We start from the raw sequence: 26,730 nt of genomic DNA on the forward strand, positions 1-26,730 counted from the left end.
CGTTTTGTTTTAATTTTTTCAACTATTATTTTTATATCAGCAGGATATCAAATATATTTCCTGTAGTAACCACATAATATTTAATAATTTAGCTATAAAAATTCATTTCCGTAAAAACAAAAACAACACAAACCAAATTACTTCCAACAGTATACGAAATTGAATTTTTTTCCCTCACCTTATGCACAAATGCATCTCGTGTGGGGTATTGCCCTCCTCTCCCCACTTTTATCTCATCCCACAAAAGGAATTACTTTAGAATGTTCATTTTATGGCCTTATCCGATATCTTCTCACTGAAACCAACCGTAATACATCGAGAGACATTGAATCTTGTGTCTTGTAATGTTTTCATTGATAGAAAAAGAATGTTGTTTGCTTAATAGTGGTGTTGACCGCCGCGCGACTAACACCTGACGTATCCGCGTTATTTAATAATTGAATTTCATCGGTAATTGTGAGCTTGATGACATTCGCAGTGATTTTTAATTGCTTCCCGTCGATCTGATTTCGCTTGATTAATTTTCATGTAAGTAATATTTCTACCAATCTATTAACCATCTACATTCATATACGATATAAGGATGAGAAGTTTTATTTTAAAATAGACAACTGGAAGCATTCAAAATAGTGTTAAATTAGTCGAAAGTGCACAGAAAATGGTGACAAAATTTTCCATTTATCTTACTTTAAAATCTACCCTGACACTAAGCAACCCAATGCATTCTCAACAGTCAAGGATTAAGACTACGTTTATAGATCTTCTGTCGTTCAAAGAATGTGCGTAAAACAAGCACAAAAAGTACTATACTCAACGCCAAAAATAAGATAAGATTACTTAATAAATGGTTAGATTTTCCACTCTCGATTCAATGCCTTATGCCTTTTACATAATGTGCCTTTATGGCTTCTGTTAGGATAAGGCGTTCAATATTGTTACGAATTCGTCCAATAATATAGACCATGAAGCCGGCAACGTTCGTTTTATTAACAGAATCTAAAGTTTGGTGGACGCGCCGGATACAAATTCCCAGAATACGCCGATTATAAAGCGGTATGTATCATTTGTATAGTTTTTATAGGATATTTACATCAAGTTGTAAATGTGAATTTCGTTCGAACCTCCGATCTCTGTGTTGGAAACTGATCACTTCGACAACCCTACCAACTATACTGTTTCGGCTCGATACAACTTTCGAGGAGATGTAGGTATCTAAACAGCGAAGCCCCTATTCAAAAGCCGTACCAATTATAAAAATTCTATTTGTTTATTTACAGTCTAGAATCGAAAAATCCGTTGTAAATAAATAGGCGCTTGTTGAGCAGCCAGAGTCAGTAGATAGTCTGTGGTCGTAGTAAACACAGGATTAATAAAACGTAAACGTTTCGTTTAAATGCATTGGTATGTTAAGAATTAAATAAGTGTTTAGATATAAGTTTAGTAAATAGCGACTCATTTAGTGTTGGTATAAATAATTTACGTGGTGTATAAATATACAGTTAGTTTGGTGTTGTTCCATAAAGTTTGAATTTGGCTGCCATGATCTCTATAATACTGACTATTATTGCTTTATTTACTACTGCGCGGAATACTTCACTTGTTGATTTTTCGAACCATTGACGAAGCTTTGTCAACCACGATGTTGTGCGCTGACCTATGCTTCTCCTACCCATTATTTTACCATGCATTACCCAGTTGAGAAGGTCTTACTTCACAGAGTTGCGCATCACATAGTTTTGACTATTTATAAAGTTTTTTTATGCACTCAAAGACATCAGTGTTTGTACCTGTAGATATGACGGTATATCCGCAGCTCAACCTTTACCAAAAGTTTGAGTAGATTATCTAAGAGCGCTCAGGTCCCAATATAGGAGCTCCTAGACCCTATATATTAATTCATTTTTGAAATCTACGTAAAATTTTAGTATACTTTTGTCTAAAAACTTTTCTCGAAAAATGCTTACTTTTTAAATTATAATTTTTTTTGAAAAAAAATTTGACAGTTGACGACCCTTATAAATTATTTTTTTACGAACATACCCTAAAATATATGAAAATGGTTTCTGTTCGGTTGCTTATAGCAAAGTTAGACGTATTTGAATCTATGTTGAAACATTTTTCATTTTATACAGGGTATATATAAAAAGTGTTCAAAGTTTAACTACGTAAATATCAAATTTCTTTTTTAAATTTTTTTAAGTAGAACCACCCGGTTTTTTATATTGTAATGCATACAGGGGTAAAAAATAAGGCAAATTTATGTATACTTTCCTATAACTAAACCTTACCGGTATCCAGATATTAAATATTTCCTGTAAATTTTTATATTCAGGTGTGGTCTAAATTTTATTTTGACCCGTGGATGCAAGCACTAAGAAATAAAAAAGTATTTTTCTTTATCTTGTCAAGGTCTGTAAAATCCTATTCCAACTTTTAGTCGTTTCCGAAAACCCCATCGTAGAAATTTTTATGATTTTAATTGAGTATTTTGCCATATACAGATAGTTTTAACTTGCCGTGGGACATCCTGGATGGCCCATTCATGTTGTCCTTATTCTAACAATTGACCCTAACACTAATCTTGAATCGAAATTGGAAATTGTATTAACCTTAATTTTCGTGCCAGATTTAGCATGAAAGCGAACTCGATTACATAAAGCTAAGAATCCGTACAAAGATGGATATTTCTTTTTCTTACTTGAGATATTCGTAGTTGTATAACTAATGTTTATGTGATTAAGTGTAAATATTTAAACATCGGTCTTTGGAATAAGAAAAAACCAAACTTGTTTCTGATGGTATGTTTTTATGTTTGGTAATTATCACTTTCAATTATCTTTCCAATAGATATTTGAATTTGAAGCTAATAGATCGTCTTTTCATTTTTTTCACAATAGTTACTCAAGAAAGGGCAAAAAATAATCGATAAATATCTTGAAATATCGATAATCGATATTTATTTTCGAGTATTAAATTCGAATTCTTTCTTCACAATATTTTATACTAATTATGTATTACCATTTACTATATTTTCCGCGATCTAAATATATTACATATATTATTATGCCGAAAGAAATTATTCATTGATTGTTAAAAATTTAATATTCGTTCAATGGTAAAATTTTGTTAGGAGGAATCCCTAGTAATTGTCGGAATTTTAGAGGTTTTTGATTAGGGCTTTGGGGAGATAAATTTTTGATAGTTGGGAACACTGGTTCGAAGAGGCCAAGTTGTTTAGTATTTGTTCGACAGCCATCAATAGAGAACGTTTTCAGTAAATTTGGAAAGATAGAAAAAATTGGTCATCGTTATGTTAAACAATATTTTCATTTGAAAGGCTTTAAAAGCTAAACTAGATTCTGGGCGAGACCGCTACTTCGTTGTCAACAGTAAAATATTGAAATGCAGAGTTTAAATTTGCATTTTTCCAACAACTTTTCAAATCATCGGTGTTGCAGGTTTTCTGTGGTTTTCCTGTAACCTGGTGAACCAATTCATCAGCTAAATGGCCGACGATAGGGAATAATGCAGACGATCTGTATCCGTCCGCCGCCTAATTACAAAAATAAAAGAAAAAACAAACAAAATTACAAACCTGGAAGGAACCGTTTTTTTAGGATGGAACTTTCTTTTCTTCTTCAAACCCCGACTGGTCGTTCGTTTTATTTTCATTTTTCAATATGGAGCAGTGAAAACATTAACAAAAACCACAACCCTAGCTCTTCAGAGGAGAAACTCCAATATCAGGGCCAACTCCAATGAATAATCCCTCTCAAACTATACTCAACGAATCTCTCTTTTCTCTATAACTTTACGAAATGAACTAACAAAGTATTTTTAGAAACAGAATTCATGTAACATAAATTTTCATTATTTATTATTTTTTTGTGTAATTTGTTAAAACATTTCAAGAAAAGTGCTAGATGACCCTTGTAATGCCCATAATACGTCCTAACTCTTGTAATTTTCTTAGTGGAACAATCTCTGCCTTTTTTTTTTAATTCTAGCGCCAACTTACAGTGAAAAATATGAAAATAGTCCCGGCGTGAACGAGTTCTAGATGACAAAACTAAAAAACACACTAAACTTACTGATGAGAAAATTAATATCAAAATTAAAAAGCGTGGGGTGCTTTTTATGATATTTTTAAACCAACTGGGTTTCGGAATATAAAACTAAGAAAAAATTATAACGAGTGACGTCGAGTCTTAAATTTCTATATAAGACAAATAAAGCACCTCATGCTTTTATAACAGTGACATCAATTTTTTGATCAGTAATTCCATTCTTAATTTTTAGTTTTATTGTTGCTAAAAGTGTGAGTAGTATTTTTAAAACTCCGTATTCCATTATAATCAATATTCATCGAAACTAAACTGTTTTAGAACATATTTAGAAATATTAAACATAAAAAAGTATAAGAAATACTAGAAATTCAAAATTTATTCTTTAATTCTTAGATTAATTGGAGCTGACTTGGACATTTGTTAACAATCAATAAACAAAAAATGAAATAACAACGTTACCCAACTTTAAAACAGATGTAGTAGATAGATAATAATATATACAAAAAATCAATAAGACAGGTATTTTAAGCGTTGAGGTAATATTTATTTATAACAGTGATTCGTTATTTTCTCATGTGATTTTTTTTAAATTTTTCTGTCGCATACGGGAAGACTCATTAAGAACTCTATACAAATATATAACTGTGTAAAATTCAATTTTTTGTGGAAGGTATTTAGAGCAGATACATTTTGGCCAAAACTATACGTCGGAGCGGAAAGAATATTAACATATAATACGCTAAGATGTGAATATGTATCCTAAATTTTTGGTACCTTATTTGTTGTTTTATTATAATTAAAATTCAAATGTGAGCGATCAGTACCATTATACTTACTCGAGCACACAAGGACATTTTGTAAACCATATTTGGAGTAATTACATGTCCTGGACGTCTATCTCCATTCGTATTCTACAAGGCTTGTCCCAGAAATACTTAGTCTAACCTAGAGATGGCGGTAGTTGGTAGACCAGCATCACAGTGGTCGACCGTATAAGGTGAGGATTCCAGAAATGTTGAAGAAAATCTTTAGATGATCGTCGACTGAAAGTGCACGAGCTAGCAGTCATAATAGGAATCGCATATTAACTAAAAGTTTGAACATGAGAAAGCTTTGCGCAAGATGGGAGCCGCGTTGCTTCACAATAGAACAAAAACAGCCTCGTGAAGATGTTTCCGTCGAGTGTTTGTCAGTGTTTCACAGAAATAAAGCCGTTTTATAACCATGGATGGAAAGTGAGTTCATCATTTTACATCCGAAACAAAAGGCGAATCAAAAGAATGGATTCGAAAGGAAGAACCGACTTAAAAGAAGGCAAAGACCGTTCCGTCTGCAGTCAAGGTCATGGTTTCGGATTTTTTGGGATGCGCATGGGATAATTTTCATTGACTATCTATATAAAAAGATATCAAGCATTGTTCACTTATGCGTCAAATTTACCCCCTGGATGGAGCTAAAAAGAGATTACGCTGAAAAATAAATATTTTTTTCCGAAATTTTTGTGCTTTCTTTATTGGACCAGGTACTTACGACCACTTACAAATCATTACAATCTATCTGACAGATTTATATAAAATTTTGACTTATTACAGCAGAAATCTTACGGAAATTATTCATTGTATAGTGTCCACCTCTGAAAAACCACTTTTCCGTTCCGCAATTGTATAATTCTTAAATGATAACATTAATTTTCGTAAAGTGAAAGGAACTAGAATCGAATGTAAACATTCCAAAGGGCATTACTCTCCTTATTATACTCACGATTGGACATTTGCTTTTGACACCGGAATCCGATGCCATTATTTACCATTCATGGTAATCCCCAGGTTCAAGATCACACCCATGGAATACTAATATCGAGAAGCATAGGAGAAATCGTAAAATTATCTAGATAGATGATCTTGAACAAAAAATTTATTTTCTGATACTAAAATACAACATTTTAGATTCAAATTACCTGTCGAATGTAAAGCAAAAAGTAAATAATTTAAATCCGTGACTGCACACTATATTTCTAAGATGCACTTCAAACTCTTAAAATAATAATTTATTCTGTTATTTGATTATCGTCTTTAGCGCGTATTTTGCTTCTTAACTATAGCAATATCGGTTATAGCTCTAGTTGCTCATATAGATCACCTAACCAAACCTAAACTCTTTTTCATTCCAGTTAAATTATTTTTCACAAATAAATTTTTCAAACCCGTATTACATCGTTTACAAATCACTTATCAGCTCCTAGTTAATTGACCAAAAAAAAAAATAAGTAATGTTCAAAATAAAATTGGAATATGACAATTTTCTGTTAATTCATATAAATAATTGTTAGTTTCCTTATATAAATTTATATGACCATTATTTCACACCCTGATGATATATATGTTAGAAAACTGTCATTTGACACTATAATCGTCGATTAATAACGACAATTAATTCATAGGTATTTGAAAGCTCGTAATATATATTAAAAAGAGTACATTCTAGTGTTTAATTGCCACAATCCCACAACTATCGACGTCGTAAACTATTTGGCAAAGACTTTCCATTTTTTTTTGCCAATATATAAAGAACCGATATATTCCTGAAGAAATAGGGCTGATTTTCGACTCTTTTATTACGGTTAATCACTCCACATGGCTTTTTTGGTTTTGTTTTTTCATATTTTAAGACATTTTATTGCTTTCAACTCCTATCATTCTGGTCCATGCTCTCTTATGGTTGATGTTATGTCTAACGCTTTGTATGTTCATTTGTCACTTTCACTTGGTGTTTCCACCTTCCTTCTTCTTCTTTCTTCCATAAAAGGTCTAATGCCTGTCCGTTCTTCTTCGATATCTTGCTATTTTTACCAGTATATCATCTGCCATTCGATTTAAATGTTGTTTGTATTGTTTTTTACACTGTGATACCCATTTGTTAATGTTATATTCTCGCTTCTTTCTCAGTCTAATAGTGTTTTCCCGAGATCCACCTGAGAATTTTCATTTCTGTGGTCACCAAGAGTTTATTTTCATTTTTGATGTTTCTGGCCTTGTTTCTGGTGTAGAGGTCTGATTGTTGCTTTGTAAAAACGTGCCTTCGTTTATGTTTGTTCTGCCATACTACAATCTGAAGACCTTATTGTGACCTTATTTGCTCTGGCTACTTCTCCTCTTGCCTCGTCTTCTACGTCTCCTTAACTGGTTATGGCAAATTCAAGGTACTTGTACTTCATTCTCTGTTAGATTATTTGACCTTCTAGTACTAATTTGCATTTAATGGGCTCTTTGGTTTTTTCAGTCGAGATATTTAATAATCTTTGAAAATCATCTTAATTTTGGGCACATATCATGGCGTCATCGGCATAGCATAGGATTTTTATTTATCTGTCACACATTCCGTAACGTTTGCACCTTTTCTATGATTTCATCCATTATTATGTTGTACAACTTGGGACTAAGCGAGTCTCCTTGTCTGATACCGCCATTTACTGGTATGGTTTATGTTTGTTTACCATTAATTCGAGCCTGAAATTGATTCTTTGAGTATATGTTTTCGATGGTCTGGATTATATTGATATGTATGTTTCCGTTGTACAATACTTCCATTTTAATACGTTCAAAAGCTTTTGTGTTGTCAATGAAGCATAGCAGAAGTTTTGGAAGCTATTGTACTTTAGTAGTTGATTATTTCCCATGTGAATATTTCAATATTTTATTTTTTTTTTCTTTGTGTAACACATAGTTTCTGCAACGTATGTGACGACTGGTTTTGGTACTTAAATTCTTGTCTTTTGCTTTAATACTTGTTCCATTTATTATTCTTTTTGTGCTTACGAAGCGTTAGGTCTTTTTTTCATTTATTCCTGATAGTCGCTCCTTCTAGAGCATTTTCATTTCTTGCTATTAGTATTATGACATCTGCATGTGACATTAACTGTAACTGTATTTAGTTATATTTGGTTTTTAACTCACCTGTTTCCCGATTATTGTTCCATTCGACGTATCATATCGAATGGATGAAGTTTTTACCACGGATTTTGTTTGGAAATCATACCAATACCCGTTAGAAGAAAAACTGATGTAGAGTTCACACGATTTTTCATAGGATCCATCACGCAGATCCTGAATAACAATGCGAACTTTTTATCTATTAGTAAACTTTATATTTAATCAAGATATTCATTAATAATTACAACAACAATCATCAAGAATCATTATAATAACAAATTATCGCAAGCTTATTTATTATGTGGATAATCACATAATTTATCTAGTTCGTGAGAATGTACACGATATATTTCACACAGGTACTCCATTTTTTTTGTAATCAATTGAAGTATGGCTACCACTTGCAATTAATAACTTAGTCAATAACGTTTGTTTCTCATTTATAAAAATATTGTTTAACAAATTATACATGAAATTAGTCAGCTACAATCGTATATAAAAACATTAAAATTCAAGCGCCAAAATGTATAATTTGATATAATTTTTTTGTTGTTAAATTTTTTTATTTTAGATTTCTTCTTATTGAAAATTAGTTTTTAAAATAAACAAAAAATTGACGTTTCGAACTATTTCTGCCCGACAATAATAAAGTAATTCAATAATCCGTAGCTGTATAGAAATTTATAAAATAGAACTATAAATTGAACTCAAATTGCTTAGGTCTTTTTTATCATTTAGAAATGGTTCCAATACATACGAGTATAGTTCCAGAAGCACCAGGCACAACAAAGAAAACGGAAAAATTTTTTTCAACGTAATTTTCATACACGAATCGTCGAGCCATTAACTGCCGACATCATCTCTTCATTGTTGGAAAATCTTTGACCATCGAGCCATTTTTTCAAGTTTGGGAACAGAAAATAATCCGAGCGGGCTAAATCTGGCGAAAATGGTGCATTCAAACTTTAGTTCATTGATTTTGATTATCGCAATAACGGTTATGTGAGCTGGTGCATTGTCTTGATGTAATGACACTTTCTTCTTAGCCCAATGCGGCCTTGATTTCTTCGCTTAAACGTTGCAATAAATTACATTTTATAGTTTTTCCTTTTTCAAGATTATCAATGGAAATTATCTCACGTATACCAAAAAACCGACGCCATGACCTTGTCTACAAATGGAACAGTCTTTGCCTTCTTTGGAACCGGTTCTCCTTTTTCAATACAACGTTTTGGTTATTTTTTTGTTTCGATGTGAAGTGATGGATCCACGTTTCATCCATGGTTATGAAACGGCGCAAAAATTCTTTAAACATTGCCAAACACTCGATGGAAACATCTTCACAACGCTATTTTTGTTCCATTGTGAGCAAACTCGGTACCCATCTAGCGTACAATTTTCTCCTGTTCAAATTTTCAGTTAATATGCACTTTTTGAAATGCCTACTATGTCGGCTAGCTCGCATACTTTCAGTCGAACATCATCGAGTACCGCTTTTGTGGATTTTCTTCAACATTTCTGTCGTCACTTCATTTGGTCGACCATTGCAATGCTGGTATTCGCAGGTAGCTCACACCAGATACTTTTAGGACCATCCTCGTAATAATGTATCGCGACGTTCGTATAATTTTTTTCCGAACACGATTCTTAGATGAATGCATTCATCGTTATATGCATTCCTCACGCAAACAATAAATAATGCGTGTGAATCTACGCATGTATTATTGTTTCACTATTGTAAAGTATTAACAGTTTCAAATGAAAACTGTTGAGCTTAACTCAATTCTACATTTGTATTGTTTCAGAATTGTGCAGTGCGGAATCGTTACCCGAAGTGGAAATTATCAGCCTCTTAGAAGAACAGATTCCGAAATATAGATTAAGAGCTGATACACTAACTAAATTTGGAGGTGAGTCATAACTTGTCATTTTTGTTCGATATTTGTGACGAATCGAAGGATGGAAATAAGTATGAACCAGGTAAAATCTGTCATTCTAATCCTATAGTTTGACATTTTTTAAGGTACGCATACTGTTAACTTGCGGTATCATTATAATACGAGGTAAATCCACAATGTTTTATCAGCGGCAGTGATGGGATCGCAGCTCTGACAATGCGGGGTAGTCTATTCTGACTCAAGTAGAAAAAATCATCATTTTCAGATCGACAAATTCAAACTTCATCAACAAATCTGCGAGTTTCACAAAAAAAAAAATAGTATTCATTGATTAGAAGAAGAGTTAAACAGCTCAATAAGGACGCGACAATGATTCTTAAAAGTTTTATCAAACGTACCTTTCATCAGGTGCATTTTTAAAAATTGTTCAATTTCTTCAGGATTACAAATTTTTTGACTATTCCGATTTTATTTTCCAAATAAAAAATATGCGTAATTTGTCGTATTTCAATATATCGGCAATGTTTTTTTATAATTATGGTACTCATCAGCATCGCGTACTAGCATTACAATATTGATGGTTTCAATTTTCTTGAGAAATTCTCGAGTCAATAAAATTACTATAAACGATTTCATATTTTTGTTTCGTAGCAAATTTCTATAAATCTTTTTGAACAGTATTCTAAAACTTCGTATTCCATTATAATCAGGATAAACTACAATAAATGTTTTAACAGTGGAATTTACGCGGTAATCATCGTCGTTGCGTCGTCCATATGGAACACAGATATGTAACAATTCGTGGTTGACTTGGATTATCATACCTAATAACTAGAACGGCGGATATTTCTCACTGTGTGAGAAATTCTTTATGGTAAATGTATGGAAGCAATGAGGTCTGAGCATCTGTAGAGGTCGATGAAAAATAAATAAATGATTCATCTGATCATTATATGTGCTATTTTTTTATATTGAACGAATATAGAAATTGAGATTCCGTTCTCACAAAAATTAAAATATAAGAACCTCACGTTTCGATAATATTGTTAGTCAATTTTAAAAGCAATTAAATCATTATATTTATTAGTTTCGTTACGTTTGATGAGTGAAAGTTTAAAAAAATTGGTGATTACTGGTGATCGAAAAAAAGTTCCTTTACATCAGTGATTCCCAGGTCCACGGGAAGTTCTACAACAAGAGTGTAATTTTCTGATTTATTGACTAAACTAGTAATAAGTATTTTGAAAGTGGTTTACGATGAAAAAAAGTTTGGGAACTTTTGCTTTATACAAGATGTTTCAAAAAAGATGATCGAGTCTAAGATAGATAGAAAACTGGAAAATATTTTGGGTTTGCTCAGTAAAAAATTTTATACGAATATGTTTTGAAAGCTGATACGTCCAATGAATTTGTTTTTATGTCTGATTCTAGTAGAGGGCGCTAGTTACACGGTTCGTACTAAGTAGTATCGAACATAACTTTTTCAATATTAGATTAATTAATCAAAATTTTAAGTGAACTTGATAATCAAAAAGGTACTCTTGATATAACTCGATACTGTGTACCGTTTTCGGAATATTTTGATTTGAAAATTATGAAGTAATAACCGATGCTGCTATAAAGTATTTATAAAGTCATTAAATATTATTATTATTATTATTAATTAGTAAGCATTATGTGAATTGAAAATTTTTTGACGCGAAAATGAGACCTCATTTAAAAAATTGGGAATGGGGGCTTTCGTTTCTTGTAACGTCTCATAAAAATCCTTGTTTTTCAAAGTTAAATAAGTATAGAGTTTGGGCTATTGGAGGCCTTGGTATGAAACAAACAACAATTTGATGATCACGTATTGCAGTTCTGGGACTCAAACTGTTGTTTGTTTCATACTAAGGCCAACAATTATTAAATATCCATAATACCCAACATTGAATTTAACAATAAACCTAAAAAAATAAATTCTTGTAATCCTTTTTTTGAAACACCCTGTATAGACAGATAGATTAGACATAAATATTATAATATGTTAGAATCAAGAATTATTCAGCTTCTAAAGAAAACTTAACGAGTTGAAATTTTCCGGACACCAAAATAGAATACATTGTAATACGGGATATTTCCACAAATTAAGTTTGGTTATTTAAAAAAACTTATACAGATAAAAAAAATATTCATTGTATAAAAATCTATACAAATAATTTTCTAAATAGCTTCCGAAATTTCGTAGGTACTCGTTATAGTGTGTCACAAGTTTTTGTTTGTCTTTTTCATAGAAAGTTGACCGCCTGTATAAAACCAAAACGCATCCCTAATGATTATCTGAGAAAGAAAATCATCGTCACTAAGGAAACCCAAATATGTAAAACGCATCTTTTGCATATTATAACCATTTTTTAAATATTTGCATTTTGCATGTAAATTTTGAAAGATGTAGAGCTTTGGCACGCCTTTCAAGACAATTTCTAAAACTGCTATTCTAAAGCAATTATTCTCATAGCAGTTCTCAAGAAACTAATCTTAAATCAGATAGTCCAAAGATTTGATGGATGCTCCCATCAATAAAAAGTTCATTTTCATCATTTACATTGTATGTTGAGATGAATTTGGAGTATCGAGCTTCATTGACGTTGTCTGTTTTGACCATATAAATTTTTCGATTATTTTAATTATCTAATGCTTTTTGCTATGGTAAGGATTTCTAAAGGTTTTTTTGTTCGTCTGAAAAATGAATAGAAGGATTGACATCGCATCCCGTCAGTACATGAAATGCTGGTAAGCTGGATCATAGTTATGGTCCTAATTGATTATATTGATTACTCTTCTTTTATTTCCAACACCATATTCCATAAAAATATGCAACAATGAGCTTGATAATTGGTCACATTATCATCAAAATATCTACATTAGATGCTTTTATCAATATAATTGGTATCATCATCATTCTCGTTATGTGATACACGATTTTTGTGTCAACTTCTTCCTGGTCTAAATTCGATAAATTTTCTTTTATTGTAGATATAATGGAATTATTTTCTACTACATAATTAAGACAATGTAAATAATTTAAATTTATTTCGGTATTTCCAATAAGTGGGATAATGTTATCAGAACTCCAATGTTCAATTAGAAATTCAACGATAGCCTCTTTAAAATTTATATTTTTTAATTAAATATACAGTTGATTCGAAAACTGACTCTAAAAACACTCAAATATGGAAAGAATCGGGTATTGAACAATCAAGTATCCAAAAATAGTATAAAAATGCGATTTTTTTATGTATTTTTTTTTATACTCAAAATTGTCCAACTAAATATATATTAGAAAGCCAGATTTGTGAAGATACATTTTTTTAGATAAAAAAATTCGCAATATGACCGCGCTAACCCTACCAGAAGTTTATTTTTCTACTTTAAATATATTAATTAACATATAGAAAAAAGTTCAGCCTTGTGAAAGTACCTTAGTCGAAGTTGCGACCAGCTCTCCCCATTTATGTAGTCTAGTCACTCAAAACATTCCAATTTTGTTTTGCGACGAATCCGTTTCCATCTCTACTTTTTTTGCTTTAAAGATTAATATGGAATGTAAACAAGGAACAAACTAAAATTAAATCACATTTGCGGTGACGTTTAATCAAATCAGTGGAAAATAAAAATAAAATATACATACAAGATTGTAAACATGGGCGTGCAAGATAATGTGATATTTAAAACTCGTGATAGATACATAGGTATTTAGAATTTTAGAAAATTCTCATATTTTAACATATATTTTTATTAAAATTTATTATTATTATTACTAAAAGAGTTGTGTTGCATTTATGGAATAATTTCAACGTTTTTGAATTTTTAGTAAATAATAATGGTAATTATACACTTTCACGGTCACCTGGTTTTTTGGCTGTAGAAAATCGAAAAATGGATGGATTTTAATGATCTTGGTCTCAAAATGTTCCATTTTTCGGCGGATTTATAAAAAAAATTAGTATAAATAGCTGGAATGAAAATTTCTCATAGTTTTATTGTTTTAAATCGTAAAAAAACGGTTTTGCAAAATAATACTTTACAACAAATTATCTCATCAGATAAAGTTCTTATATATTTTTTTGTATTCTACATAAATTAATAAACAATTTAAAAAAAAATCCAAAAAGAATGATTTTTTCAGTTTTTATAGCTTAAAATGAAATCGATGAAAAACGATCAATTTTCGTGAATAGTTTCGTACTATATTCTTCAATGTTAATAGTTTTTGGACCATTAAAAATCGAAAAATAGATAAATTTTATAATTTTGGTCTCAAAATGTTCCATTTTACGACGAATTTATGAAAAACACGTGGGTAGTGGCTGAATTTGCGGTTTTTAATAGTTTTAAACCTTATATAGTAGAAAAACTTTTTTTTCTCTCAAAATATCCATTTTTTTATGTAAATTGCGAAAAAAAAATACGATCTTGATTCCACGACGTCAGAAACAGTTACGAAGGATTATATGTAGAAAATCATTTTTTTTTGCATTTAAAGTCATGAAACTGTAAAAAATATTTATTTTTTTTAATTATCGTATTTTTTTTTTATAAATCCGCCGTAAAATGGAACATTTTGAGACCAAGATCATTAAAATCCATCCATTTTTCGATTTTCTAGAGCCAAAAAACCAGGTGACCGTGAAAGTGTATAATTACCGTAATAATAATTGTTTTAAATTGACAAGAATGACGTACGTCAGATAATGTTTGACAGTATACGATTTCTGTCATTTTTGCATATTTATTAATGTTGTGAAGTGATTATATTTCATGTTAATGTGCTTGAAAATTATAACCTAAAAAAATTTCTATTTCTATCACTTTGTGATATCGTATTTAAATGTGTATTGCCCCCTTTATCCTTTATCATCCTATAGCTTTGTTCGCGGCTCACTATTAGAATAGATTCCGTACCAATTGGTAACTAACTAATTAAAAATCACATATTTTTGCAAACTCGACTATTGCTCTCCATTTTTCTGTGTCCTGCATCTGTTTGTTCCATTCACGTACTCCCAGATTTTACATATCTTGCACAATCTGATCTTCCTATCTTTTTTTTTTTTTGTCTACCAGGCAATCTTTTCTCGCTCGATCTCTATTCTATGATTTTCCTTGTACCCTGCCGTTTATCCATTCTTCCATTGTATTCTTTTTGCTGTAATTGTACTTACCGTATCCTCATTTTCTAATATATTCTTAATTTCATAGTTTATAAGTCCTCATATTCATTATTTCCAACTTTTACTGGTCAATGCATTTTCTTAATTATTTTCCTCTCATATATTCTTAGTTGTTATTTGTCTATATTTGTTAGTCTCATTGTTTCAGCGGCGTATATAACTACTGGTTTTATCGCAGTCTTGTAAACTCTTAATTTGGTTGCTATTCATTATAGTTTTGTACTTATTACATGCCCCTTATCCTTTTCTGTGTCATTTTTGTTGCTTATAATTGTATAAAAGTACTTAAATGTGTCAATGAACTTCGAAGATGAGGTCATTTATATACACTGTTTCTTGTTGGCAAAATTCCTTCTATCTTTCAATTTCCATACATTTTGTCTTTTTCTGATTTATGTTCAATCCTCTTTTTTCTGCCTCTCTTACAATTTTTTGTAATGAAGAATCACTTTTGCGGTGAATAAATAGTCAATTAAGCTTAACTTGAGTTGGCATTCACATTTTTTGGTAACGGGCATGAGCAACCAAACCTAACAAAAATCTGATCTACGTTAAAAAATTTCGCATTTGCAGATTACGTTCTTGAAGTCACTTGGTGGTTTAATTAACATCGAAAACACCTTTTGATTATTTTGGACCCATTAAATGAAGCCAAAGAAATATAGTATTATGCATAGTGGCATTTAGACATTTTAGTTGTTTTACCAAGCTATCGGTCAAAATGGCAGTTCTTGGAAAACCATATGGCCTAAGACCCACATGCGTAAAACAATATAAGAAAGAACTTTTAGTCCTAACAAAAATCTGATAGTTGCTCAATCAAAAATTGTCCATTTGTAGGTTATGTTCGTCAAGTCACTTGTTTTAATTGGTTTGTTTTCATTTTGATTTTGAAAATTATTCGATAACTTTGGAGAAAATCCTTTTATATGTTTTTTTTTTCACTTTTTGTGATAAATTTATATTGTGAAATATGGGAATGATAAGATTTAATTGTTCTAACCACCGATTTTTTTTTTCATTTTCAGATATTTTTGTTTGTTTATTAATGAGATAATACATTATAAAATGCAAACAAAAATGAGCAAAGCATATGAGTTAAGTAGTTTATTAAATTTTTCATAACTTTGCTCTATCGAGTTGACATAGTCTGCAGAGACTTCGCAGGGAGGAATTGGAGTTGTAACGCAAAGACCCTATTGTGTATGTACACGGCAATTGTAAGACCAATAATACCATATGGGGAATTGGTTTGGGGTACTAGAACTAATTTAAATATCATGAGGAACAATCTCTCGATAGTACAAACACTGGCTTCCATCTGTGCAACCGGGACCGTGTGATCATGCCCAATAGCTTCACTAAAAGTAATTCTAAATCTTCAACTTCTCCGTATAGTATTGGAAAGCGTGGCAAAAAAACATAACTTGGAATGTTCAGAGACGGAATCATCAAAGAAAAACCTAAATAATCACCAAACCTGGAACATGTCTCACGATGATGCATCAAAAAAGTTAAGCTGTAAGAAAAAATTGACATCAATACTAAGATGTAGAAGTAAGTGGGATCAGAAATGAGTATATGGGCACAGAATCAAGTACTATGAAAACCTGGGTAGTTTGTGATTGGCCTGGAAAAATTAAACGAGCCGGATGAGAATAATTAAATTACCCTGAAAATAGCTGTTTAAATCGCTGAAGCGTTGCCCTTCATGGGAGCTAAACACTTCTGTGGTATCGGCTACAGAACAATAGGAAAAGCATTGGAAAGGGAAGTAGATAGGAGCAAAACCAATTATTGTAAGGACCTACAATCTAAAAATACTAACAGGAGTCCTGTCGGGGCACTTTCCCTTCAGTGGATACCTGAAGACGCTAGACTTGGCATAGGAAAGTACGAAATAGAAGACGTTGACGATTTCCTTTAAAATTTAGACACGTATAAAACTGTTAATAAATACTAAAAACACGGTCATAAGCACATGAAAACAACGAAAATAAAAAACAGCGGACTAAGATTAAAGTAAACAATACAATTGATGAACCAATAACATAACCTCAAAATACGGAGCTTTTCCGTACGTATTGAACATTCCTGGTTACATGAATCTCATTGCCACAGATTCAGAACTGAACTAATCGCAATTTTGAGAATGCGCACGAGACTATTATCTAAACTGGTTCAGAAATGGATCCGTGAACAAAGTATTAGATATTAGAGAAAAGTTTAAATTAGAATATCTCCTAAACCGTTTATATCATTAGTATTTATTTGTTGCAGGTTACGAAAATCAAGACTGGTTTATACCGTCGCCGGCTCTCGAGGTTGACGAGGCCGATTTGAAGTTATCGCCGGATCAAATCCGGGAAACTTTGAATTATTTCCGTAAGTAATAATCGTAATAATACTATAAATCAAATATCCGAAATTTGGTCACCCAATATTTTTTCACGAGTAAAACTAATTATTATGTATTGGTACTGATAATGAATATAAATAGCGTAAAATCCCTAGAAAACGAGTTATTTGCAAAAAATGTGAAAAACTCGATTTTTTGTACTTTTCACCTCCGATTTTGCTCACATCGAAATATATGTGAGTTTTGAGAGGAGTTTTAGGATGTCAAATGAACAAGTTTAAACGACTTTATAGCTGGGTATCTCGAACTACCTTAAATGACTGGACTATATTGACTTCCATGTACAGCAAAGTTCAACTCAGCTCTCACAACTTCATCGAAGGAAAAGAAATCTTCCCGAACATCAACCGGTAAAGATTGTTCACTGTCAGTGAGACTTTTCGTGCAGACCGAGGTGCAGACTATGTGGTTCTGTCAATTTATCATCAAGTTTGTCAAATCGTGCATGTATAAAACATTTTACAATCGTTATTGTGGGAACTTGTTCCCAAGCAGCGTAAACCCATCGAATTGCATGGAAAACTGTTATTCTGCGTGAAAAATCATATGCTGTAACATTTTTATTTATAAATTTCCTACTTTATCCATTTTAACATTTTTACCGAAAATAATTCACGTTCTAAGGCGATTTAACTGCTTCGTAATTATGAACCTGTTAATTAGGTTATGATGAATATCAATTTATCTTTGCAAGAATTATGTTATCTTATCCATCCATTTTATCTATGAGTAAATACTTGAGAAAAATCATTTATAACATTCATATAGTGAATGACTGGGTCATTTCTTTTATATTTTTTTTTAAACAAACCTCAATTTTATTGCGGCAATTTTTGTGTGGACCGTGTTGGTCTATTTCGAGGCTTTGGGCCTCTAACCGATATGTCTGTTTCAGTTCTATGTAGCAATCGCGTGAGCCAAATGACAAAGACCTACGATGATATTGAAGCGGTTACTAGGCTTCTGGAAGAGGTAAGTTTTCAACGTTTCAAAAATAATTTATTCATAGTTTCTTTCAGTCGATACATCCTAATAATAATTACGATAACAGTAGTCTGAAAATAGAAAAGAATATCACCAACTTCTCACAATTTTGTACTTTCGTATTCCAAAATTGGAAGGGACAAATTCTTTAATTCTCCAAAAACAATAAAAAACCAGCATTTATTTCAAATAATCGTCCCTATTATACTTTCCATATCTTTGGAGTGACAATCTTCAAATTAGTTTGATTAAAAAATACGTTCCTAGAATTGTTTCGAATGCTCCTTAAAGGCCTTAAAGACATGATGCAAGACAACATGCAATAAATCCCAAAATTCCATAAGTGGACAGTTTGAAAATGAAAATGACGAAACGAGCTGAAATAAATAAGAAAAAAGTGGTCAGTGCATCACTGGCAATATCTGTTGTTGCTACCTTTATTTTTGGAGTCCGATGGACAGTTTTACTGGAGAATTGGATGAGAAAACATAGAAAAATTAGTTGAGAATGGATGAAGAAACATATTAAAACTTCCTAAGCAAAATAAAACGTGATATCAGCAGATTATAAACTTATTTCTCTATAAAACTGCAGCTTGTACGCAATAAAAGTGGCACCAAACCGATAAAGTAAGAGATCTTGCATGAAACAATCAGCTGAACTTTATCTACGCATGCTTTTGATCATTTGAAATATTGCGTCTTGCATTGCATTGCACGTTGTATTGCATCATGTCAAGCGGCTTTAAGCAATCCTGGAAGTCAGTTTTGGCATCGGTTCACCGTCTCGTTGTCATCAAAGAGTTGTCCAAATTCTTCATGGTAACCTGTGTTACCTTCATGGTAACAGTAAACTGTGCCTAATCCGTTTAGTTTAGATCTCCCACTTCCTTAGTTCAAGTTTCAATTTCGTACAGCACTGACAATACCTTCAGTAGAGTTGTGTTTTTGTTACAAAATTGGTTAGGTTAAGTTGGATTTGGCGTTAGGTGTGTCACAAAAACGGAGCATTATAATTTAGAGCTTCATTGTACAATAACAGTCAAGACATGTTTTCCGCTGGCACAAATCATTATGGGAAAGCTGAGATCAACCTCATTCCGGAAGATATCAGCAACTGAACAAATGGATAGTTGAAGAAACGTGTGCATTGTTGAGAGGATTGCGAATAACCAAATATCTTGATTTGAGTCATTATGGTTTCCTCCTTTATTCGTTATTTTGGAACTATGGGGAATATTCCAGAAACACGGTGACAGACCAGTTGAAAGCCATGACACACTTCCACCAAACAAGAGTGAAAATGACTACTCCAACTTTGATAAGGGGAAACATTGTTGTTTAAAAAAATGAAAACTTCAGTTAATGAAAGATCGGTCTAAATATTTTGCTTGCACACCTTATATTGTTACATTGACAGTTAGTGATCAATTAGATTGTTGCAAAAAACACATAAATCGTATACTATGTCAAATAAAACCTTGTGAATACCGCAGTTGTTGGTTAAAAGAAAGTTTGTTTAAAATCTATTCTCAAGGAATAGTTTAGAGCGGGCTAAAATAACCATTACTGCATTCATCTATCGGAGTTATAGGAAAATTCTGCTCTGTTTTCGGCGTTTTTTTGAAGGTCGCTGCAAACTAGCGATGATCACACACTTTGGTTTGCGCGAGCATTAATTACCTTCTATTTAATGCGATATTTGTTTGGTTTTTTAATAGAAAGAAAAGGATTTAGAACTGACAGCTAGAATCGGTAAAGAACTTCTGGTAAATAACAACAAACTAGAAAACACAGTGGCGTCATTAGAAACGGATCTGAAAGCGGCTCACGAAAAAATCACTCAACTCAGTCATGAAGTACACAAAAAAACTGAACTCATACAAATACTCACCAACGATATGGACGATGTCGGTTTGGAGAACGGATCATCGGGGAAAGTTAATTTGGAATTGATGAACAAACGGATTTGTAAGTATATTTTGTTTTCATAAAAAAATTGTTTCATTACATTTTTTTGCAATCTATTTTATATTTCTCAATAATATTAATTATTCACTACGTTTTTTTTTATTAATTTCTATGATCAAATTATCATTCTACATTTTACAATGTTAGCTGTTTATTGCATCATTTCTGCAACGTTTTGATTCAAATTCTATGAAATCTAAACTATAGGAAGCATAAAAAAACTTATTAATCGGTTTGATAACTCAATTTGTAAGTACTAGATAACTAAAAACTCACGTACCTCCAATCAGAGACGCACGTGGAACAAATCTTTAATGGGTTAGGAACGACGAGGAAAAATCTATTTGCAGAGCATTTAGCAAAAGTATTTACCACAAACGATGACGAACCGGACAATAAATTAAAAAGAAATACTAAATAACTTTCCAATGAATATCTCATCAATGAAAACACTAACGATGAGTGAAGTTCAACAGGAAATTGAATACTTAAATACCATCAAACTTCTAATCAAAGTTGTTGTGCTGATTATTCAAATGCTAAACGCTATTCCACGATTGAATTACTGCCCAAAATTGCTGAAAACCCCTGGAAAAATATTAATCCCCAAGCCATGAAAAAAACCCTTTAACAAAATAACAAAACCGGGAAAATACGTGAATTTGGCAGGGAAAACCGGGAATTTTCAGTAATTTTGAATGGACCAACAAGTTATAACAAGTTGGTGTTGGTAAAACCTCCCGATTGATGTCGAAAATCGCCAATCATCTAACCGAAATAATATTTTAAACCTCCCTCGTAACTGCGCTCTTACGGCTAACTAACTAACGCGCCGGATATTGACAGCAGTTTTGGGATTCCCCTGAAGCTTTCAGTGTCTCATGTTCTTTACAAAAATCATTTTAAGTGAGGTGAAGCTTAGATTTGATGCAAGGTTACCTACCAATTTGTCTTATTTATTTAAAAATTGCGATTAAAGTAAGTAATCGAACATGCTAAAAAACATTTAAAACACATAAACAGGCGTTTTTTTTTTTCATAAGTTCTGTCGATAATTCAGCAATACATTATGAAAACCATTTTTCAATTTTCTAAAAATTTTGAGCACGTATTACCTCGGAGTAATTTTTAAAAAGTTGTTTAAAACGATAAAAACCGTTTAGAACGTGGAAAAAAATTGAGTTCCCTTCGAAATTTTGTTTACTTATCCAGTCAATGACCATTTTCTCGTGTATTTAATCCGTACATCGTCGATTTGTATGAAAATTTGGTTTCAAGTTCTACTTTTTATTTCAAAATCTATCCCGGGAGTCAATGCCACCACTTCTTCGGGGTGAAAAATTTTTCATTAAAAATAAGTGCATAAATCGATAAATTGATTTATTCTAAGCAACTTTTGTTGTGTGAAGTTTTTTCTGAAGTAAATACTTTTCGAATTATTCTCGATTAAAATTGTCCGTTATCATCATTATCAAACGGACGGTTTTTGGCAAATAACTGCAGAAATATGCATTTTAATCGAAACAGAAAAATCTGTAGATAGAAAGATTATAGCTTGTAAAAAAATTTAAAAAATCGTGTATTTATGATACTTGCAGATCCAGTACGAATGGAATTATTGCTTCTTAAAAGTTGATTGGTATTTTCAATCGCCAAAATGGAAAGTTTTTACATAAAATATCCGAAAACAAATGCATTTTTTACTAGCATCAAAACTAAGCGAGTTATGGGGGTCATCACATGTGACGGCCTGTTTTTTAGGATTTTTTTTCTACGACCAGTAAATAGATAGACCTTCAAGTTTATTATCATTTATTAACATATATTTCGACAGTATAAATATAAATTTTAAGCTAAAAATATTGTGTAGAACTTTAGCTACAGCTTTCTGAGCTCGCACTTCCTCCACGATTCCGGCTGATTGGCTTATTTGAAACAAAAAAACGGCATTCTAGTCCGTGAGCCTAAATGCACGAAAGGGACTATTATCAAATGAGTATACAATAAATTGAACTTTTGGCAGACATTTGAAATAAAAGTTGCGAATTTTACGTTTTTTTTTGTTTTTTGCTATAAAAAAACATACCAAGACTTGGTCTGGAATAGGATGGTCTACCAAACCAAATCTGTCGGACTATCTTCTGTAGTCAAAATTACACGACAGTACCTCACTTATTAACAAATAACAAACTTCTATGGCCATATTGGAATATCATTTATGACAGTGTCATCTGCTTTTATTGGATAGTTGTTTTTCTACGTTTAGGTATAATTACAACAGTTTGAAGTATTTTATCGAAAGATATTTCTTGATTTTTTAGGTTAGGTCTTTGTGCCAAAACGCAGTAGGTATTTTTTGTCTTCTGGAGCTAGATTTATGTGGTGAATAATACTGAGTGTTTCTCATAATTTTAAATCGAACTATCAACTCGTTTTGGAACATTTTTATGTATGTATTTCTTCATAATGTTGATTTTGAAGTTTTTATTAAAATGTTTCTTAAATCAGATTTATTTCACTTTTCATATCCTACGGAGAACTTATGTTATATTCCCAATTTCATCTCGCTATAAATAAATTTGAATCTCTTGTATGTACATGAGTTCAAATCAAACTTAACCTTAAAACCATCTAAATTATTTTTGATATCCACTTCGATTTCAGTATTTCAGCCAAGTCTAATTTTATAACGGTAAGTAAAAAAAAATATTGATACATGTTTGAAATAACCTATCCCAACAATCAGATTTATTTACAATCACCAAGGAGCAAACACATCGTCAAACTCAAATAAGATAACCTCAAATTTTTATTTAAACTATACTTTGGTCGAGTGATAATATTTTGTTATATAAACATATAAAATCGTTCATGTGCTCGCGCAAATTCAAACTAGATTTAATAAGATTCATTCTCAATCTAAAATTAGTTGCACTACATCTAGTTAGTTCTACTTGAGGTTAATGTATAATAAATAGCTTTTCTAGTTGTATATGTGGTAAACTAGGTTAGTGTCGTTCATTAAATAGATTTGTGTAATACTTTCATATTGTCCTATAATCCAAAGGTCGGTTTAAAATATCTTTGATACTGGGTGAATTAGAAAAAAAAATTGATGTGATTTCGATTAGAGGAAACACCGTGTAAGAAATTAACAGAGTTCCAAGTGATAATTTTTCATCAGTTGATCGTTTTAGAATTTTCTGGATAATTCTAGAAATTTTTAAAACTTCCTCCAACATTTTGAATCTATTTATATATAAAAATGAACTGCTGTTCGTTAGTCTCGCTAAAACTCGAGAACGGCTGGACCGATTTGGCTAAATTTGGTCTTGAATTATTTGTGGAAGTCCAGAGAAGGTTCAAAAGGTGAATAAATATGAAACAGCTCGGAATTAAATAAAAACGCAACCATAATATTTAACATTTGACAACCAACTAATATGTCGATCGATACCTCAGACAAAAAGTGCATCCTTCTATCTTTGTGAGTGACAATTGCCGCTACGTACGCGAGAACTTTCTTTACTTCGGTGATCCTTTGTGATAGTGACATTTCAAGCGATGTGCTCTTTTTTGTGATAGTGACACTTTACTGCTAGCATGCGAGTATTTATGGACCAAGATAAAACTGCAAATGTGTATGCGAAGCAGTTGTTAGTCGCAGTGGACACCTCGACCGGATTCATCACATTACCCACAGATTTTTGTCACATCACAGACTCAAAAGAAAAGCCTATTCAGCGTGTTTCTCAGATATGACAAAATAATCAGTCGATACCGTTATGAATCAGAATGACGTAGTCAACCATCCCACGGAGTTTTTAAATTGACTGGAATTGCCTGAATTACCACTTCACAATTTGAAATTGAAAGTAGGATCGGTTGTAATCATGCTGCGTAATCATACATTAATCAACCTCGACTGAAACAATACAGACTATTAAAAAAGGGAAGGCAACAATCATAAAGGGAAAATACGAAGGAGAGGATGTCTTGATCCCGGGTATACCGATGATTCCAACGGATCTACCATTCGATTTTAAACGTTTACAATTTCCGGTACGTCTGACCTTTGCGATGACCATAAATAAATCGCAAGGCCAGTCTTTGGAAGTTTGCGCAATCAGCTTGGAGTTTCCCTGTTTCGCGCCTGGACAATTATACGTCGCGTGACCGGAATACATATGGAAATAACTGAAGAAGGAACGAGTGTTTGAATGAAAAGGAGCTTCTGCTCTCATCTATAAAAAATTGATTTTATATTTTTTAAAATATAATAATTCGTTCTAATCCCCAAATAAATAGAAAATACGAAATTACTTGAAAACAAAATGGAAATGAATAGAGATAACTAGATAGATAACACTTACCAGCGAATAAACAGAATAATACCACCACAAATTTAATAAAATTTCATTTGATTTTAACTGGAGTGTAGATAGGTAGAGGACGATTTCGATTACATTCCGAGATTTTATTGAATTTCTCGAATGGAGAGGGATAACAAATTAATTTCTTCAAAAACTCGGATGTTACAATAAAACAAATCCGAAATGACTATTGTGCTACAATACGTGAAAATGTTTGAAGAAAAACGTAACAAGCCGAATGGCATGTGACAACGTTTTTTCAATGTAACATATATATTCTTCAGTTTCATTCAAAACAGTTAGTTGGTAGTATTATTTTCAATTGTTTTTAAAAAAGTCAAAAGTGACTTCGTGAATATAACATATTTTTGTGATTATACATTTTATAATTGTATTAATTTCGCTTTTGTTGTAAACACTTTGGTATTATAATGGATAACAAATTTATTTTAATCTCAGACAGAAATACCTTGGTCAATAGTACATTGGAATACCAGTAAAAATATATTTGTTCTATTTCGGTTTGGTAGCTTTTATTTTAGATCTTCAAGATCAACACAAACAAGAAAACAAAATTGTTTTCCTTAATAATGTTATTTTATTACACAAGTTATTGAAATTTGTAGATTCCTTGGTAGTATTCTTACTGACCTTTCCCAGACACTAAAAATCTGATTCTATATTTTACATTGTTGTTCCAGCTTCACTGGAAGATGAAAATAAGGCTCTGAAAATGGAATATTGTCGATTGGCATCTTGTGCGGATGATATAGAAGCCGAAGAAGCTAGATTACTGAAAGATCTTACAGGGCAGCTGAGTAAGTTTATTATTTATTTCTATTATTTTATACCGACATTTGCCAGCTAGATAAACACCAAAGTGTACCAACTAATATATTTTCAGCTTTCGAATACTTATCTAACCTACAAAATCTAATATTATCCATAATCTAACCAATGAAAATTAACGATTTCTATAGCAATCATAATCGATAAACTCAATATTTCTATCGAGAATAAACTTAATATTTTTTTCAAGCCTCAATTTGATTTTTGATAGCGATTAATGAAAGTAATTTTTGTTGTCATACTTTTAGAGATATTTTTATATTCTATTTGACCATAATTTCAGTCCTAGACGATGAATACATAAGTATTCGAAACCTCGGAAATATATTAGAGTTAGTACACTTTGGTGTTTAATTTTGCCATAATTCCACTACGAAATCGAAAAATGATTTCTACTATTCACCCATAAAATTGTTTCGAAATTCAATATTGCGAAACTGTATTCTAACGTTCTTCAAAGAAAACAACTACTTTCTGTCTAATGGCTCGACGAATATTGAATTACATTTCTACTGACCTTTCTATCGATATTAACATCTCCAATGGCTGTCGATTGCAAGGAGAGGTTTGTAACCACTGACTAGTTTCGACGTTATTACGTCCCACCAGAGTGGTATAACAAACCTTCGTTCGGGCTTGAGGCCCGAACTGAAAACAACTTCAAAGAGCGTCGCTTTGTCCAAAATAATTTCAATCGACCTTTTTGTCAATACCATCCCTAATGGAAATATATATTTACTTGTTTCGTTATGTTTTCGCTTTGTTTTTAAAATCTTTATGTATAGAATATGAGACAATTGAATGTAACGCATATTTTTGAAAATGTTTTTTCTTTTTTCTTTTTTATCGGCGACCTTCGCGCTCAATGATTTTTCTTAATCGTTTTATTACTTGATAATAATTATGTACCCACTTTTTACATGGTATTATTTATAATTAGTGTGTTGATAAGAAAATCATCATAATTTAATCATTCTATTGTTAGAATCTTTAAATATACATGGTATGTTAGTGTGTACCGTTTCATT

General features: G+C 31.8%; 1 protein-coding gene across 2 annotated transcripts in view; it reads left to right on the forward strand.

Moving 5' to 3' along the window:
* Window positions 1-26,730, forward strand: part of LOC130450868 (trafficking kinesin-binding protein milt) — a 75,608-nt gene that overhangs the window by 35,103 nt on the left and 13,775 nt on the right. For both annotated transcript variants that reach the window (XM_056789557.1, XM_056789547.1), the window contains exons 2-6: window positions 9,802-9,906; window positions 17,388-17,492; window positions 18,422-18,498; window positions 20,231-20,480; window positions 25,555-25,671. In XM_056789557.1, the coding sequence (XP_056645535.1) occupies window positions 18,448-18,498; window positions 20,231-20,480; window positions 25,555-25,671 (418 nt within the window). In that variant the 5' untranslated portion in view covers window positions 9,802-9,906; window positions 17,388-17,492; window positions 18,422-18,447. The remainder of the gene's footprint in view (window positions 1-9,801; window positions 9,907-17,387; window positions 17,493-18,421; window positions 18,499-20,230; window positions 20,481-25,554; window positions 25,672-26,730) is intronic.

The sequence above is a fragment of the Diorhabda sublineata genome, chromosome 1 (genome assembly GCF_026230105.1).
Source record: "Diorhabda sublineata isolate icDioSubl1.1 chromosome 1, icDioSubl1.1, whole genome shotgun sequence".
Taxonomy (NCBI): domain Eukaryota; kingdom Metazoa; phylum Arthropoda; class Insecta; order Coleoptera; family Chrysomelidae; genus Diorhabda; species Diorhabda sublineata.